General features: G+C 37.9%; 4 protein-coding genes across 4 annotated transcripts; all 4 read right to left on the bottom strand.

The window, feature by feature from the left end:
* Positions 1 to 479: 479 nt before the first annotated feature.
* LOC145116682 (factor of DNA methylation 3-like) lies at positions 480 to 2,724 on the bottom strand. Its single transcript, XM_079053016.1, has 6 exons — positions 2,522 to 2,724; positions 2,175 to 2,278; positions 1,657 to 1,838; positions 1,485 to 1,559; positions 1,113 to 1,397; positions 480 to 1,026 (listed from the first exon to the last, which is right to left on the bottom strand). Coding segments are annotated over exons 1-6 (1,071 nt in total). The 5' UTR covers positions 2,524 to 2,724; the 3' UTR covers positions 480 to 603.
* A 13,472-nt stretch (positions 2,725 to 16,196) lies between these two features.
* On the bottom strand, positions 16,197 to 16,858 carry LOC145114136 (uncharacterized). The gene is made up of 2 exons (XM_079050139.1): positions 16,733 to 16,858; positions 16,197 to 16,655 (listed from the first exon to the last, which is right to left on the bottom strand). Exons 1-2 carry the CDS (start codon positions 16,856 to 16,858, stop codon positions 16,197 to 16,199), a joined length of 585 nt encoding a protein of 194 aa, XP_078906265.1.
* A 44-nt stretch (positions 16,859 to 16,902) lies between these two features.
* Positions 16,903 to 17,850, bottom strand: LOC145114135 (uncharacterized). Its single transcript, XM_079050138.1, has 2 exons — positions 17,289 to 17,850; positions 16,903 to 17,207 (listed from the first exon to the last, which is right to left on the bottom strand). Exons 1-2 carry the CDS (start codon positions 17,848 to 17,850, stop codon positions 16,903 to 16,905), a joined length of 867 nt encoding a protein of 288 aa, XP_078906264.1.
* A 23-nt stretch (positions 17,851 to 17,873) lies between these two features.
* On the bottom strand, positions 17,874 to 18,602 carry LOC145114134 (uncharacterized). Its single transcript, XM_079050137.1, has one exon. It carries the CDS (start codon positions 18,600 to 18,602, stop codon positions 17,874 to 17,876), a length of 729 nt encoding a protein of 242 aa, XP_078906263.1.
* Between the last annotated feature and the right edge of the window lie 322 nt (positions 18,603 to 18,924).

Raw genomic sequence — 18,924 nt, 5'->3', positions numbered from 1 at the left:
TAGGATAAATGACAAAGTTAAACGATGAATTGGAATGGCATGATTCAACCCAACTATTTTTATCATGAAGTATTATTATTTATAACCCTTTTTTAATTTTAAGATTATAAAAATATAAAAGTGCTTATTTTATTAGAAAAGTAATATGAACTCGACAACGAACGATTATGCTATATGTTACACTTCCAATTTGTGGTCCATTGACCAAATCAACAATACATTGGTATACTTCATAAATTTTTGTTTTGTGTGTTTTATTTTATCTTTTATGAAATGAAATTGTTGGGTTGAAGCTATACGAGTAAACATAATGATAGAGGGATTGAAATTGAAAGAAAGAAGGGGATGTATTGTAAACACATGTTTTAGAATTCCAATGCATTTTATTCCTAGAGGACAACAAAGAAGAGACAAAAAGAGGTTTTTTTTTTGAGAAAAAGACAAATGATTCAATATTTCAGCCAAATCTAAAGGTCTCCAATTCATCCATAACATTTACTAATATATAATCATATCCATAAGACAGTCGCTTTAATTAATATTTTAGCCAAATCTAAGAAAACCAAGTAAAGGATTAAGAACATGCAGATTAAGCTTCACTACCTACCTTTTCCGCTGCTTTTGAATCTTCCATTCTTTAAGAATGTGATCAATGCCTTCTATCAAAGTGGCTTCCCTATTCTCCCTGTAATTCCATACCTCTTCCATCAAATTCCTCCCATTCTTGTGATACCGATTCCTCTCTACCAACGCTGTTACAACAGCACGATACTGTTCATCACTGCATTCCGACTTCAAAATAACCATCTTCCCATCTTCTTCATTGATAATCTCAGATCCATCGCTCTTCCTTGTAAACGGATGCCAATTTGGATCTTCAATCAGATGCTTGCACAGTGATGCGAACTTCGTTGCACTCTCCTTCTTCTTTTCACTGGAAGTGCATCCAACAAAGAACGGGTTTGAATCCACCAACCCCATTCTCTTCGTTCCTATGACACCACCGATTGGGTACGTCTTCAAACCCTAATTTAATAACACCGGATTTAATCATTAATATCTTATCTAGTTATCTAATTGTTACAATTTATAACTCCTTACGACTTACGTACATCAATAAGTTCCCAACGAGCTTCTTGCAATTCCTCATTTTTTGCCTCTATAGCTGAACGAAAAAAGTTTTCCTGGTGTTTCTTTTCTTCAATTTGTTCATTCTTCTGTATCAATTTGGTCTGTAAAATCTTCATCTGTTCTTGAAGGTCTATACAGTCATCATCTTGTATAGCCTGTAATGCAGTTTCAAGTTGTGTAATCTCACTTTCTAGACTCTCATAGTTTTCAGCTTTCAGTTGGGATTCCAGTTCAGCTCTTCTCTTTCGAAGGATCACCAGTTCATCCTGAAAAATATGGATATGTATCATATTAACTCCATTTCTAAAATTCTTACAAATTAAACATGGTCCTGAGTTTTTGGAATAAATTACCGTTACACCCTCCAATAGTCTCTTAGAAGTGCAGCTTTCGTTCAACAGTTGTTTGCAGGATGACAATCTTTCTCGCTAATTTACATGAGTAATCAATAAAACGTTAATACATGATCAATAAAGTAAAATTAACACAAGAAATTAATTAACAAGATTCTGATTGTGTATATACCACTCTCTTCTTGAGTTCTTGTTTTGATTTTGCCTTTTGAATCTTGAGTTCTTTTTTTGTTATTTCATGTTCTTGTTGTTGCAGAGATTTAATTGAGGCTTCCATTTGCGAACAGCTATCTTCATAGTATTGAAGAAACTTCTCACAGTTAACCGTTATCTTCTCATTCACCTTTTTTATATCTAACCAAGTTTAATTAACAAGAAAAAGAAATTGTCAATGGAAGATTCAAACACCTTTCCGATTTAAAAATGTACATGTAGAACTTAATTAGGCTATTTTATTTTTTATATAACGAGTTCAACATTTACCATATTATATATAAAGGCCAACGCAGAATTATTGGAACAACGAGAAGGATTAGATTAACGTCAATAAACATTTCCAACCGTTGCAAAGATCGACACATTTCTATCATCTCATCAAAAACTATTGTTAACAACATTTATTAGATGATCAGATCTTCGATTTGTTAAAAGAATATTTAACCCATAAGTGTAATGAGTGAAGAATGAAACCTGAAGTATGAGCGTGAAAGACTTCGTCATATTTGGAGAGAATACTCGCTTTTAAGGATGTCGTCTTTTCATCATCGGTGGTGATTTCCATCTCCTTCATCTCCCTAACACAAAATACCAACAATCATGGTTTATTTTTTATTTTTCAAGTGTTTTAGGAACAAAAAATCAAGATCATATGGAGTTTATATATAGTGAGTAGAAACCAAACTAAACATGTCTCGATTTTGCCCTTTGAAATGGGAAGCTAGCTAGAGTCGGATCGAGCTCCATTTGGTAGTGAACTTAGACAATATAACAGTAAGAACTAGGGATGAAAAGTTGAAAGATTAGAGAAGGATACTCACATCAAATTGCAGATTTTGAAAGAACCCTTGACCTTGAGAGGAATCGGGATATTAGGAGAAGAAAACCCTGAAAAGTGAAAAGGATTAATGGTGAGGAAATAAAAGATGAGTTGCAGGTATTTATTTGACTGGACATTCCCATCCCATCTTCATGCGACATACAGATCCCCAGCTGGCAACGCCTCCAAAAGGTGGTATTCATATACAAGAATAGAAACTTCATTTTTTTAAAACTAAATAAATCCATGTAAACTAATGAAAAGGGAATATTATTTACATAGAAGAAGACAAATCATTAATCTTATTTATCCTTTTTTTTTCAAAATTTAATAAAGAATTGTTTACATAGACAATTTGTTTTTTAAAAAAAGAAAAAGATAGAGGCCAATATCATTTATATATTATTTTTCAAATTTTAATAAAAATTATCAATTTTACAAAATAGTCATGAATTTTGTTGCTGGTTATTGCAAAAAAAAATTACCATCTACGGAAATCATGTGCGGCATATCAAAATTGATTTAGTATTTAATAGGATGAATCCAAAACATTTTCATATATGTGAGATTTTTGTAAATAACATTTGTAAAAATCTCTACTACCTATCTATGTGTTTCTTCAAGTTGGAAAGAATAGGTTTTTCCATATGTCATTTGCAAAAACCTAAAAAACAATTATTTTCTAATAAAAGCTATATTATAAATATGGCTCAATTTCTAGTGATGCCTATTTATTAACAATATTAATTTATGTTGATAAATTGGGTGCATTAAGTAACTGCAAGGAAGTTACATATTAGGATTAAAGATACGTGTGATAGATATCTAAATGTGTGTGCAAAAAATTGAGTGTGTATTTTTTTAGTGAACTTCTGTAACCTCCACAGTTTGATAATAAATGGTGTCCATGTTGCTTTGTGGATGTAGGCTTATTAAAAGTTGAACCACGTAAATCATTGTCTTTTTGTTTTTATTGTTTCACTTGCTGTGATTTTTGATATTGTTGTGTTCCTCTGTTGTGGGTTAATTTTAGAGTGTTAGAAAGCTTGATTTGTTAACAACTAGTATCAGAGCCCATGACAGACGATGCATGGGCTGAGTTTAACCCTTTTGGTGGGAGAGGATCTCATGTGACAAAGACAATCGTTCATAATGCAAAGTTTGAAGTCGAAAAATTTGATGGGACAAATAACTTTGGGATGTGGCAGTGTGAAGTCAAAGATGTTTTGGCTCAACAAGATTTGGATGTTGCTTTGGAAGGAAAGCCTGAAAATATGTCTGATGTTGATTGGAATAGAGTAAACAAGATGGCTTGCTCAACAATCCGTTTGTGTCTTGCTAAACAACAAAAGTTCAATGTAATGAGAGAAACATCAGCAAAAGAACTATGGCAGAAATTAGAAGACAAATATATGACCAAAAGTGCTGAAAACCGTCTTTATAAAAAGAAGATGTTGTTTTACTTCAAATATAAAGAAGGTACAAAGATGATTGCTCATCTTGATGCTTTTAATCAATTAATTGCTGATTTATTGAACTTGGATGAAGAAATTAAAGATGAAGACAAAGCTTTAATTTTGTTAAATTCTCTGCCTGATTCATATGCTCATTTACCCACTTTGTTACATGGTAAATTAACTATTAGTTTTGAAGAAGTCTCAAATGCTTTGATGAACTATGAGATCAGGCATGCAAATAAACAAATGAATGGTTCCACATCAGATGCCTTAGATGTTCGAGGTAGAACATTTGAAAGGAGAGGTCAAGACAATAGAAATAAATTCCAGTCTCGTAGTAGAGGGAATTCTAAACCGCAAAAAGCTTAGGGAGAAACGAGTGTGCTTTTTGTCATGAAATTGGGCATTGGAAGAAGGATTTTCCAAAGCTAAAAAACAAGAACAAAAACACTCAAGTTAATGTCACTTAGGTGAAGATGAATCTGGTTAAGAATTTGTATTGGCAGCCACATCGAATTCCTTCACTAATGTGTGGTTGATGGATACAACAGCTTCTCAACACATGTGCCCTAATAAGGAATGGTTCTCTACTTTTGATTTGAAGTGTCATGGTGTTGTATTAGTTGGTGATGATTACAACCTAGAGAAAGAAGGGGTCGGTACTGTGAAGTTCACGCATCATGATGGAGTGATTAGAGAATTTTCAAATGTGTGCTATGTTCCTAAATTAAAAAAGAATCTAATTTCTTTAGGAGCATTGGAATCTGGAGGTTACAACTATTCCTCTTCAAATGGTATTATGAAGGTAAAACAAAGGTGCTTTGGTTGAGATGAAGGCGATAAGAGAGCATAACGTGTATGTATTGCAAGGAAAAACTATTATGGGTGTTGCAACAGCGGTCTCAGAATCTATTAATTGTGATAAAAATGTTGATTCTAGTACTTCAAGGCCGTGTCATTTGAGGCTCGCTCATGTTAGAGAAAGTGCTCTACAAGGATTAGCAAAGCAAGCGTTGTTAAAAGGTGTCAAATCTGGTAAAGTAGACTTCTGTGAGCAATGTGTTTTAGGTAAGCAAAAAAAGTGAAGTTTGGTACAACAACACACCAAACAAAGGGCATCATTGACTATATTCACTCAGATGTATGGGGTCCAACAAAAACAGCTTCCAAGGGTGGTAAACATTACTTTGTAAGCTTCACTGATGATTTTTATAGAAAGTCTTGGGTGTATACAATGAAACATAAAGATGAAGTCTTAGATATTTTTTTGACTTGGAAGAATATGAATTAAAATCAAACCGGAAGAAAAATTAAAGTTTTAAGAACCGACAAGGGTGGTGAGTATACTTCTGATCCCTTCAATGAAGTATGCAAAAAGGAAGGAATAATAAGACACTTTACTGTACCAAGAAATCCACAACAAAACGGGGTTGCTGAATGACTCAATAAATCTCTTCTTGAAAAAGCAAGGTGTATGCTATTACAAGCTGATTTAGACAAGTCTTTTTGGGCGGAAGCAGTCCTTTATGCAAGCCATTTGGTCAATCGTTTACCATCTGCAACAATATATGGAAAGACACCAATTGAAGTTTGGATCGGGAAACATGCTGTAGATTATGAAAATTTACGTATTTTTGGATGTGATGCTTATTTCCATGTGATCGAATCTAAACTTGATGTTAGAGCCAAAAAGGCTATATTTGTTTGTTTCAGTACATGTGTGAAAGGATACAGATTGTGGTGTCCGGAATTAAAAAAATTGGTTCTTAGTAAAGATGTGACATTTAATGAGATGAACTTACTGAAAGTGAAGAATCATTATGTTGATGTAGAAAATGATGTTAGCGTTGTGCAGCAGGTGGAGTTTGAAAGGCAAAATATAAGTTTTCCATATCAAGAAAATTCAAATCCACAACAAGTAACTCAAGTCAGAGTTGGAGAGTACCTAAATGATAATGAAAATGTTGTTTTTGGCAAAGAAAGTGAAGGTTTGGAAAGAGATGATGAAGAAAATGTTGAACCCTCATATTCAATTGCAAAAGGGAGAGAAAGAAGAAGTATCCGGAAACCTGCTAGGTACACAGATTGTGTTGCGTTTGCATTTCTTGTTGTTAATTCAGAAATCCCTTCAAATTTTCGTAAAGCAAGTGAAAGTCCTGAAAATAAAGAATGGAAACATGCTATGAATGAAGAAATGGATTCACTTATAAAGAACAAAACATGGAACCTGGTTAGTCTACCGGAAGGAAAGCAAGCTATAGGTATTTGCAAAGAAAGAATTCCCAAATGAAAATAAAATAATATACAAATCAAGGCTCGTTGCGAAGGGTTATGCTAAAAAAGAAGGTGTTGACTACAATGAGGTTTTTTCACCGGTTGTGAAGCAATATTCTATTTGTGTTATGTTAGCTTTATTTGCACAATTTGACCTTGAGTTGGTGCAATTAGATGTCAAAACAACATTTTTACACGGCGATTTATATGAAGAAATCTATATGTTTCAACCTAATGGGTACAAGGTTAACAGTGACATTGTTAAAGATGGAGATACACATGTTTTAAAGATGATGTACATATTACAGAGAAGTACTTTCATTGGTGGATGACATATATATATATATATATATATATATATATATATATATATATATATATATATGTATTTATATACACACATACACACACATACTTCCTTTTAGGGAGCAAGTATAGTTTTGTATATAAACACAGTTTCCGAATCGAAAATTTCATTATCTTGAACCAAAATTGTATCATTCGAATTCCGGTTCATGGGATCTCGGTGGGACGTGGTCGTTGGTTGTCCATGGTGCGACCACATCGATTATATGAGGGTTGCAACTGTTTGGTGCCCACGACACAGTTAGTGTCTGCCCATATCGTGTCAACTGTCTCAGCCCAAAACACTAAGTTTCGGGCCTTTAGCCCTATTTAAAGGATGTGATGGCTAGGGATTCCTCAACCCTCAGCCTCGATCATCCTTAGAGATCCACTGAAAACCCCAGCCTCCCTTTTAGATTTTTAGCTCATTCTCACTTGGATTATGCACCACGGAAGGAAAAAAGTGTGCATTTGAAGTAAGGAAGCAAGAAGCTAGCTAATCTCAGCCCTTAGAACATTATCTAAACCATTGTAAGTGTAACATCCCAAAAATATTGACATAAAATTTCATTTTAATTATAGAAGAAGTATCATCAATTACTTGTTTCAAAACTGATACATTACAATCTGAGTATAAATCCCAAAACAAAGTCAAATTAGGAGCATAAAGTGTGTGTGCCATGCAGTCAACCCGAGCCCTTCCTTTTTGAAAACTGAAGTACCTGAAACATAAACTAAAAATCGTAAGCACAAAGTTTAGTGAATTCCCCAAGATACCACAAACCACACATACATAAATCACACATGATGCCCCCGCCCTCCATCGGGCCTCGCCCGATCTCGAGTCCCACTCGACCTCGGGCCCCGCTCAGATTACAAATCTGTCATTCACCAGGCCCTGCCTAACATTGGGCCATGCCCGATACACACATAATCATATAACCATATAATCATATAAACATACAACCTACTAGCACATGAAATAATCACAAAGACTATAGCATTCCATACAGTCATCGAGCCTCGCCCGGCATCGGGGATCGCCCGGTAATCATAAGACACATACTGATAATTGACATACGATATCCTCCTCAGGCCTCGCCTGGCATCAAGCCTTTCCCGGTAAACATATCATATAACACACGCAAGAGTTGAATAAACATCTAGCATCCTAACATAAGATCATGGTCCGACATTGGTGCCTTTGACTCGCTAAACCTAGTGAGGTGACTCACCTCGCACCAATGAATCACATAGACGATCTCTTGCTACTAGCTGATAGATTCCCCGAACTGTCAATATCAAAACAACACCCAATTACTAATTGGTTTCCAAACCATAACCATAAATCCATACTCAGAGTAAAAAGACCATTTTACCCCTAACCTAGCTTGATCCAAGACCAATGCCCAAACTCATAACCTGAAAGGCCCAAAAGTCAAATAACCAACCAAGGCCCAATTATGGCCCAATTTTACAAATTGAGACCAAACCCCTTACATGGGCCATACTCTAAAGCACAACCAAAATTCCTAGTCCAAGACACTCATACTCAGATGGCCCATTAAGAACTCAAACACCCAAGCCCAAAAAGGAAGCCCAGCACGACGCCCAAAAGGCCAAAATCCTCCTAACTGAGTACGCGGGGCGTACCTAGCTGTACGTTGCACGTACACGCTTGATGGCTTGTACGCTGCGCGTACAGACTTGTACGCCCATCGTACTGCTCTATTAAGCCAACTTTGGCCATTAAGCACTTAATGCTTAGACCAAAGGTCCAAACCACAAATCTAAGTCCTAATCAATGTCTAGACCCATAAAGTCACTAATTTGGTGACTTTGCATGCCCCAAATGATTCCAAACTCAAAATATAACCTTCTACTTTCATGAAAATGGCCCTAATTCATGCATGGATGGATCTAAGCCTCAAAAATGGCAACTTTATGACTCAAGGACCAAAATAACACCAAGAGTGGCAATTCTAAGCTTCAGAAACGATATGAACGCATAAGATCTCATCAAAGGGGCCAAAATGTAACACTTGTTCCAGGTATTACTTAATTTAATTAAGATTTAGGGTTTTGGTATGTGGACTCGGCGAGTTGGGAGTCCAACTCGTCGAGTAGAGGACATTTCAAGGACGCGTAATCTACACCCTACTCGACGAGTTGGAAGGTCGACTCGACGAGTAGGAGCTGTAATGATAAAACCCTAATTTTAGGGTTTGCACCCTATATAATCTCCTTATGAGTCTTGAGGCTGACCTCCCATCAGCCTCCAAACCCTAAGAACGTCTGTGCTAACCCTAATCCCTATTATGTTCCATTTTGTGAGCTAGAATGGCCTTTGAAGCTTAAGAAGAAGGAGTTAGTGAGAAGATTCAGCAAACCAAGAACCCATCCTTGAGCTTAATCATCTTGTGGACTACTGTAAGTCTTCAAGACTCGGTTTTTATCATAGAATATGACTAGATCTTGAGTTTAGTCTTTATTTCCTACCCTTCTTATTGAATGCATGCATGGGATTCATAAAGTTTGCAACTTTATGAATCTCCAGAGCAAAATGGTCCCAAGGTGGGCTAGATCTGGCCTTTGGATGAGCAAGGACACCATGCAAGGGTTTTAGGGCTTATTTCCCTCTTTTTGGCCATTTTGGCCTAGGGACATCTATTGGACATGCATGTCCATAAAGCCTCCATCTTTAGAATGTTTTGAGCACTAGAAAGCTTTCTGGAAGGTAGGGATTTCAGATCCCTAGAGTTTTGGACCAGATGGAAAAGCTTTGGAGCCTTCCAACCTTTGTTAAGGGCCTTGGAGCATTTGGAACGATTCTAGAAGGTAAAGTTGGAAACATTATCCTTCTAGACACCTTAGGGTTTTAGATCTAAGCCCTGGAGTCCCTGGATTCGATGTATCATCTCATCAAGCAAAAGGAAGGGGGACTCGACAAGTTGCTCTAGGAACTCGACGAGTCGAATCGAGTTTCCCCGCTTTCTGGATATCAAGTGAACTCGTCGAGTTGATGAAACAACTCGGCGAGTTGACTAGGGTATGATCAGGTTGTCTGGACTTGGTAGGAACTCGACGAGTAGCTAGATGCACTTGACGAGTTGAGGTCAACATGGACTGTTTACCTTGACTTTGACCATGGTTGACCAGGGTTGACCTTAAGGGTCCAAAAACTCATACATACTATATCTAGGACATCAATGATCAAGTTCATATATTTTTACCTCACACAAGCTGGAAACGAAGCCCATAATCCATATCCATAAGCTCCTTCTTGATCCCCATCCTTGCACCAAACTCCATCTTCTTGGAAATGGACCAAACACACCAAAAATGGATTCCGTGAGCTCAAAATACCATCATGAAGGCTTAGAGAAGATTTCTAGGGTTTAGGGAACTTGGAGGCTGGTATAAGGACCAACCAAAAAGACTTAATGAGATTATATAGGCTACATCATCGAAATTAGGGTTTTCATTAAGATGCGCGTACGCCCCGCGTACACCATTGTATGCCCCGCGTACGTGCCCGAAGGCGCGATCCAGCTTTGCATTTGTACGCCCTGCGTACACCATTATACGCCTTGCGTAATGGCTTTAGAACTAGTACGACATGCGTACATATATGTATGTCCCGCGTACTGCTTAAGCCCTTAACCCTAATATACTCCGAAGGTCATCACTTCTTTGATATACATCCGATTCCGACGATCAATATATCCATGAAAAGGTAACGAGAAACTCTCTGCTTTAAAGAACTCGTACCCACCTTACCATATCCCAAACAAACATCCAATTTCCATAGAAGCCCGAGTTGAAAAATTACCGAAATACCCTTTAACTCCAAAACACAAACCGAATACCCGAATCATCCAATATACATCATACACCTCCAAATGAGGCCAAAACTAACTTCTTCAAGGATCCTAAGCCTGCTAATACCCAATCCTTGATCACCATCCTGAAATGGAAATGATCTGAAACCGGGCGTTACAACTCTCCCTACTTAAATTAAATTTCATCTTCGAAATCAATCCTTACCATTCCCGACACACCAAACAACCTTAGCAACACGACCACAACCTCGAGCATACCCATGCCTTCCCCAGGGAAATCGAAACCAACCCTCGCAGGGCTCCCCAACCCGTAGATGAACAAATCCTTTCACTACCTGAAAATAATCCCTTGCAAAATAACCATATCTACTCAAAATGAGACCTAAAGTCTCGAGATGGTCTAACTCCATGACAGATCACCCATACTGAACCATTGTTGAATCCATCCCACTTAATTTCCCAATTGACTACTCAACTTCTGATACTTGAGATTCCCATTAGAAAACATAAACACATATCATTTATCCATGTAGAACACTTATACTTGACAAGGGCTCAGATAATCCTTCGAGTGGGAGACTCATCCTTGCAACGGTTAGACTCAGACGAGAGCTGCGTAATAGGATCAAAATCATATACTATGAGATTATCCAATCCCAACTGCAAGTGACCTAACATCTCCTCCGAATAACAAGCTACCCCACACATAATTTCCAAATCAATAAGACTGTCCTGACTTATCTGGATGCCCTTCACCAATAAAACCAATCCAATACACAATCCAGAGAGCTTGATCTATCATTAAAACTGAATCTATTTGTTACGCTTGAACCCTTCGACTGGTGCCCTCGACATATAGATACCCCAATCCTTATTCCACTTAAACGAAATTCGCGCACAAAACACTTGCAATACCTGACTTGAGATCTCAACCAAAACCAATCTGATGCTTAACTCATAACCCAAGATCAACGGATTTAAACTTGCATTTCACCCAAAACCTTCCGATTCACGACAACCCTTTGTTAGACCGAGATATAAAGGTTCCAAACCATCTCCGAGACTACCAGTCTCGCACCTGGTCCAACCACCAAGTTCCCAAGAGTCTGATTAACAAGGTCACCCCGCTTAAAAACCCTCTGCGTCACACGCTGACCACCCACTTAATCCTGCAACTCAAGATCCCAAAACCTTGACCCAACGGTCTCTTACCAGGTCTCACCTGTATTGCCATAATCACACGGGCCTCGCCCACGGGTCCCACCCAGCTAGACCACGGAGCAGCCTCACTCACGAGTCCCACCCGCCCAGAGCTACACGTGCCTGACTCCGCCTCAGACCCCAATGGTCCTCAACCCAAAACAGAGAAAAACTCCTCGACAATCATGGCCGGCGTGCCCAAACCACGAATTGATTCCCCCTTTACACTCATGACCACCTCTAATGATTGTCTACTTTAGACTGGTGAATACTACGATCCCATCGTAGTCTTTCAATACTTCAAACCAACTACGGTTACCACCCATGGCCTAACCACACCCTAATCATCGCACCCCACTCACCCTTAGCCGAAACTTGCATCCAATTGCATCCAATCAGGTGTTCGGATCATACTCTGAATTCTGAGGCCCTCAGCCTGGACTCCACCACAAGCCTGCTATACATAATACAGAAGACGCCTACCAGCAGTTGGAAGTTTCCTGAACTCCCACTACACAACCTCAATACAAATGGCCACTTGAGCCGTCTCCCTTCTTGGTCAAGATGTGAAACTCGCCCTATTTCACACCCTTCCTGACTTCCGAAAGACCTGATCGATTCTCCCCCACTTGGATTCGACGAAGCTTTCTCACTCCTTAAATCCGATGGATTCCCAACCCATCAACCTTATATAGCATGAACCGCCTATGAATTATGCTTATCAATACTAACGTTCCATCGTTAGCCAAACTCAATGATCGCTCAATTCTTGAAATCCTGAAGAATACTCTCGAAATCTTAACCCATCGGATAATCCAAGCACTTCCCAAGATACCATGCAAATTCCTTAAGTTCTTATGCTCGCGACTGATAACCATAACCCTTGCCACGCACTGACGAACATCCACTCCAATTTCCATCCTCAAAGAAATCACTGAACTCTAACCGACTACAGTCCATGTGAAAATACATCTCCCCTGACACATCCAATGATCAAACAACTCACGCAACTGACACCACAATCTTCCTGCTACCGCTCCTCTCCTAACAACAGTAGTGCTTCGAACCCCAAGGTTCTTCCATTGGCAACTGCCGATCATACCCGAACAGATGATAAAACCATTAAACCCTGACTTCACTGGAGAACTAACTGCTAACCCTGACAAAGGTCCTCCAAGCAATACTCCTAAATTGATCCCGACAAAGACCTGGAACAACAACGGGATATACTGAACCCACTCAACAATATATGACCATCTGAAGATTCAACGGAGACTCCCGGCATGCAGAATGGCATATCACAATCCTTGATAATATAATCCAGACACTAGCAGAGAACCAACATGAGGTATAACTTATCCCAAACCGGCAAAATTCTAATGCAATAAAAATTCCCGATACAACCCAGAAGAATACAGAAATTGACATACCCGCAAAGCATCCGAAGAACTCCTGACCTACTCCTCCTGAATTACCCCAACCAACCTGAGGACATGGTACAAAACTCCCTTTTGATCCCAGATGACAAGAACTAAGAATAGGATCCTCCTTCCTGAAGGATTCTAGAGGTTCACAAGCTTTAGGCTCCAGACGAGCCCCCAACTGCCCTAATACAACCTCGACCCAAAGGCCCCGGGATGACCATCCAAGAGCTCCAAAATCCCTTCCTTGGCTGAACCATATACTACCAAGTTCCAATCCGAAACACTGCAAGTAATCTCCAATGAGATGAACTCCCACGACCGCGCTTCGATCGGCTCAATACCTGCTGTTGAGCCAGAACCAGAATCTGAACCCCATTCCTGAGTGCTCAACACCATACCAAAACAACATGCAAAAGATCCGAATATACCCAAGAATCCTCATCCCAAAGGCTTCTTAGATTCTCCAAGACTCTCCCTAATTCGAGTATGGATCATGTGCTTTCAGTAGTACATGCCCAATACTACCTTCCACACCTATCCATACTTTCCTCAAGAATCCTCCTGAATCCTCTAAGTCACCTTCTCAAATCCATACACCAAACACTCGCGACCCAGTGCAACAAAACCCACCGAAGCAATCCCTAGGCTTTCCTAGATTCCTGATCTCACCCTGCCATCAGCTGCTGAAGAACTCCTCATAATGCCAGTTACCCACGTCGTGAATATAATCCCATGCAACCAGGCTTAGATAATCCTTCGAGTAACAGACTCATCATTACAACGGTTGGACTCAGACATGAGTTGCGCAATAGGGTCAAATTCATCACTCTAAGATTATTCAACCCTTGTTACATGTGACTTGACATATTCACTTAATAGTTAACTCCCATCACCTAATAGTTCCACAAAGCACTAAGCAAGCAACATTCGAGCAGTAGCACTCCAATCCCACATACTATAATTCATAAAAGGAGTTCCCACTCCCGCTACTGACTGCCTGCCTATCTAAATCATACCCATTCCTGCACCTCATGCTTCCTATGCTACCAGGCATCACATATCAGGCCAACCTATCACTGGCTAATTAGAACCAACATACAAGTCTACAAGCTCATACAATAGGCATACAAAGGCATCTCTCCTAGCATTCTAGCATGCAAAAACTAAGCAGATCCTTAGCCCTAAGTAGCATGCGATTCCCCAGATTCACAGATCAAAGCATAACAAATAACATGTATGGGTATTTTGGGATAACTTACTTGAGCTCGACTGATTTCATGCACTACGCCCTTTCTTCTTTTAGAAAAATCCCTTTCTAAAATATATTTCTTTTTGAAAAACTTTACCAAACCCTCAGTTTGAGTTCATACATACCCGATAGTGTTCCCGAATCCCTCAAACCAAGGCTCTGATACCAACTTGTAACATCCCAAAAATATTGACATAAAATTTCATTTTAATTATAGAAGAAGTATCATCAATTACTTGTTTCAAAACCGATACATTACAATCAGAGTATAAATCCCAGAACAAAGTCAAATACGGAGCATAAAGTGTGTGTGCCATGGAGTCAACCCGAGCCCTTCCTTTTTGAAAACCGAAGTACCTGAAACATAAACTGAAAACCGTAAGCACAAAGTGATGAGAATTAATTTCTATAAGATCGTTTAGATTCGTAACAGATTTAGACAAACACGATAAGAGCAATGAACACACGATGAATCAAACAAGCGCTGAATGATTAATATGCTCCACTTCAGAAGAGCTCGATAAAGAACTTCTACTGTAGAGGTGTGCTAGGGTTACAGTACGATGAAAAGAATGATTATCAAAAGCGTACAGAGAACGATGCATGCATGCATCTTATATACTAAACCCAAATGACAAAAACATGGCTGGACAGGCCCAAACCGTGATAATAATGGACCGAAGTAACAGGCCCAATGACGCAACTCTTAAACCCAACAATCTCCCCATTTGCGTCAATTGAGGCGAGAGATCATTTCGGTTGAGTGAGAGTAGATTTCTTCACAGTCTTGAATAGCTTCGGTATGATGGCGAGAAGAGTTTGAAGGAAGTCAATATACCACCGAAGCATATCCGAAAATTTTTTCTTATCAGCATCACTGTTTTGCTTACACCTGTGAATGATATCAAGAATGTGCTCCAGACATGTAGTGGAGAACAGGTGTTTATCATCAAGAGCGAACAAGCACTTTTGGCCTTCGGCTCTGGTGAACATGACTGTGTGATACTTCGGGTCAATTCTACCCATCTGCATCTTGTTCACATCGTTTGCCTTCCTAATTGGTCTGATTGTAGGCTTCTTCCTTAAGGCAGAGGCGATCTCTTGATCCATCTTGGCAACCTCATGAATGTAAGAAACTAACATTCGCTTGATGTGATCGATGATAGGCTCGTACTGCTGTTGACCAGTTAGCAGAATGTTGTTCAAGAGGATCCAGTCATGTGATTTAAGTTTGACAGATCAGCAAGAGAAATCATATGAACCGAGTTGTCAGATCCTCGGGTCACCTTGAACTTCACATTTATAAAATTCCCCGCTTAAGTTGGTTTCAATACCTTGACTGTTGTGATATTTTGTGCGCTCCAGGTCAAGTATTGTGGTTGAGAGAATGCGAGCTAGTAGTCAATTAATTCTCGGTCAACCTTCGGGTCAGGAGAAGGAATAGTGATGATTGGCTCAAAGCAATGAAACACGAATGCCTTTCGGGTGATAGGCATGTCGAACTGAGAGTCTTTCAAATTTTCACGATCAAACGAGATGACCGGTTCAAGTAAGTGAGTGCTAGGAGACTTGATTGCTTCTTTTAAAAGTTTCTCCAACAGTGGCGAATCTAGGATTCAAACTAACGTGTGTCCCATAAATGAAATGATAAAATAAATGGGTCAAAGAAATTGGTTATCGAGTCGGTTTGTCGGTAATACCATCTTAGGAAAATATTTATTAACTTGAATACCAAAGATCAAACTAATTAAAAAAATCATAAATTTCTTACAATTGTTCACGACGAGTTTTCATATCCCTAAAAAAATCTATAAGTATGTCGTTGCTAATACCATCTAACACATCTTTCTCAATATATGAAACTAGAGAATCATTCATAAATTGATCACCCATTTTTATTACGCAAATCGTTCTTTATCAACTTCATTGCAGAAAAAGCACGTTCCACTGTGGATGTTGCAACGGGCAATATCAATGCTAATTTTAGTAGAAGATACACCATTGGATATATCGTATGTTTGTTCGTTTCAACCATCATTTTTGCCAAGTTTCCAATTCCTTTCAAGTTATTAAACCTTGCATCTCCACGTACATCCACAATATAATTTTGAAGACTTGCTCTAAGTGTTCCAATGTCATGTTCTGGGAACTCGTTTGGATAAAAGGTTGCCATCTGAAGTAGTTCTTCCACATTAAATGCTTGAAAAGACTTACTTGGACAAAAAGAAGCCATAGAAACAAGTAATAGTGTGTTTACTTCATTAAATCGATTGTTGAGCTCTTGAGATTGCATATCTATGACCGCAATAAATACATCAATTTTATAGTGATGTAAGTGGTTAATCTACGAATTAAATAGAACAACGGGTTAATGATTAATTTAGAAACTTGAAGAAATAGATCAACTTTATAGTTGCTAACCTGTGAACCTTTGCGACGACTTGCTCCATTGTAATATGGATCTTCCATATTCAAAATTTCAATATCACATTTTTCGCAAAACAAAGTAACATCATTTAAGAGTGGTTCCCATCCTTCATCTCGCATTTGTTTAAGTCTGGTCTTAGAGGATCTCACTTGATGCATTGCATTTACAATATCTTGATCTTTTTTTTTTGCAACGTGATGTTCAAATCATTTGTGACCCCTAAGATATCAACCATCAAGTGTAAGCAAAAAATAAAATCAAACGTTTGTAATGACTTCAAGAGACGAAGTGCTTCTGCTCTATGATCTTGACAATAACTATCCACTTTAATGTCTTCAAGTACTTCACAAATTGAAGAATACGTTCTCTTGATATTTAAGAGTGAACCAAAATGAGAACCCCAACGAGTATCACATGGTCGTTTGATACCAACTTCTTGATTCAAACCTGTACCACTTTGAATGTCACCTAAAATTAACATAAAAAATAAATTAGCAAAAAATATATATAAATTACCATAAAATAATAAGAAAATAAAATAAAAGAAACCTGTGGCCAATGCTTCCACCACTTTTGTTGCTTGTTTCTCTATTAATTTGTCTCGACGTTTATAAGAAGAACCAATCATGTTTAACAAACGAGAAGTCAAATCAAAAAAGTCATTGATGTCAGGGTGATTCTTTGCAACAAATACAAGTGCTAATTGTAATTGGTGAGCAAAACAATGAATAAAATGTGCAGATTTCTCTTCTTTCATAATAAGTGTCTTCAATCCATTAAATGCACCACTCATATTACTAGCTCCATCATAACCTTGTCCTCGGATCCTATGTGGACTTAATCCACATTCTGTCAGAAATGAATAAATTGTTGCCTTCAATGACAAAGCTGAAGTGTCACTGACATGCTTTATGCCAATAAAGCTCTCCACAATAACCCCTTGGCTATTCACAAACCGCAAAATCAATGCCATTTGCTCTTTACAAGACACGTCACGTGATTCGTCTACTAATATGGCAAAGAATTCATCCCCAATACCTTTCACAATAGTCTTAATAGTTTCTTTTGCTGCAGCATGTACAATATCCCTTTGAATTGAACTACATGTCATTTGTGAATTTTTAGGAGCATTCTTTAAAACAACACCACCCACTTTATCATTTCGATCAGCATAGAACTGAAGAAGTCAAGAAAGTTGCCTCTATTAGTCGAGTCTTCACTTTCATCATGACCTCGAAAAGCTAACCCTTGTCGCAGTAAGAATCTAATACAATCTATAGAAGCATTTAATCTGATGCGTTGGTTGGTCTTCATCAAATCAGTTTTCTTATCAAAAGCAGTAGCTATGGATTGTCTTTGGTTCATCAGATTTTGACACTTTTGGATTGCCATATTATGTGGACTTCCATCTTCGTGATGATTTAGACTCGTTCTCTTGTTCCAAGTATTAAATCCATTTTTTACAAAATGATCTGAACCACCTTGGTTTTTAATCTCATATTTAAATAGATAACAACATAAACAAAATGCGGCTTCAAGTTTAACACTGTACTCTAGCCAGTATTTGTGATCATCAAACCAAGAGGGAACAAATCTACGAAGTTTTCCTCCAATCTCTCTTTGTTGGAAAGAATGAGTTCGCAGTTGATAAGGCCCTTTTTGTAAGTAGGATCTTCTAATCTCATCTCGTTGATTTACATGATAAATTTCCATGCTTGGCCTTTCTCCGGGATCCGCAGGAAGTGTGTTTAAATCAACTTTATATTTTGAAGAAGGTGTTTGTTGTTCATCGTTTTGTTGTGAATTGCCATGATCATGAGATAAAGAGCTTGTTTCACCCTTTTTTTTATAATACCTCAACATTATGCCTAAAATGATAAAATAAATAATTACTCATCTAAATAAATAATAATTACAACTGCTACAAATAAATATATAGATCTAATAAAAATATATTACAGAACATGTTATATAAATGAAATAAGCTATATAAATATATCTTATATAAATGACCTTCTTTCATCTTTTTTTTATAATACATCAACATTATGCCTAAAATGATAAAATAAATATTTACTCATATAAATAAATAATCAAAACAACCGCTACAAATGAAATATGTAAAAGTTATATAAATAAAACAAACTATATAAATGAAATATGTAAAAGTAATTTGATAATTGAG

Source organism: Lactuca virosa, chromosome 5 (assembly GCF_052849685.1).
Source record: "Lactuca virosa cultivar CGN04683 chromosome 5, Lactuca_virosa_CGN04683_v6, whole genome shotgun sequence".
NCBI classification, from domain to species: Eukaryota; Viridiplantae; Streptophyta; class Magnoliopsida; order Asterales; family Asteraceae; genus Lactuca; species Lactuca virosa.
This window is presented reverse-complemented; position numbering and strand designations above follow the sequence as displayed.

Bases quoted from the DNA above. Each gene is read 5' to 3' on its own strand.
- LOC145114134 (XM_079050137.1), bottom strand. From the start codon at position 18,602: ATGTTGAGGTATTATAAAAAAAAGGGTGAAACAAGCTCTTTATCTCAT.
- LOC145116682 (XM_079053016.1), bottom strand. The intron at 1,560-1,656 runs GTATATACACAA...CATGTAAATTAG, and splicing joins AAGAACTCAAGAAGAGAGTG to CGAGAAAGATTGTCATCCTG. The intron at 1,027-1,112 runs GTACGTAAGTCG...TTATTAAATTAG, and splicing joins CTCGTTGGGAACTTATTGAT to GGTTTGAAGACGTACCCAAT.
- LOC145114136 (XM_079050139.1), bottom strand. From the start codon at position 16,858: ATGCGAGATGAAGGATGGGAACCACTCTTAAATGATGTTACTTTGTTT. The intron at 16,656-16,732 runs GTTAGCAACTAT...TTTAATTCGTAG, and splicing joins GTCGTCGCAAAGGTTCACAG to ATTAACCACTTACATCACTA.
- LOC145114135 (XM_079050138.1), bottom strand. From the start codon at position 17,850: ATGACATGTAGTTCAATTCAAAGGGATATTGTACATGCTGCAGCAAAA. The intron at 17,208-17,288 runs GTTTCTTTTATT...TGTTAATTTTAG, and splicing joins GGTGGAAGCATTGGCCACAG to GTGACATTCAAAGTGGTACA.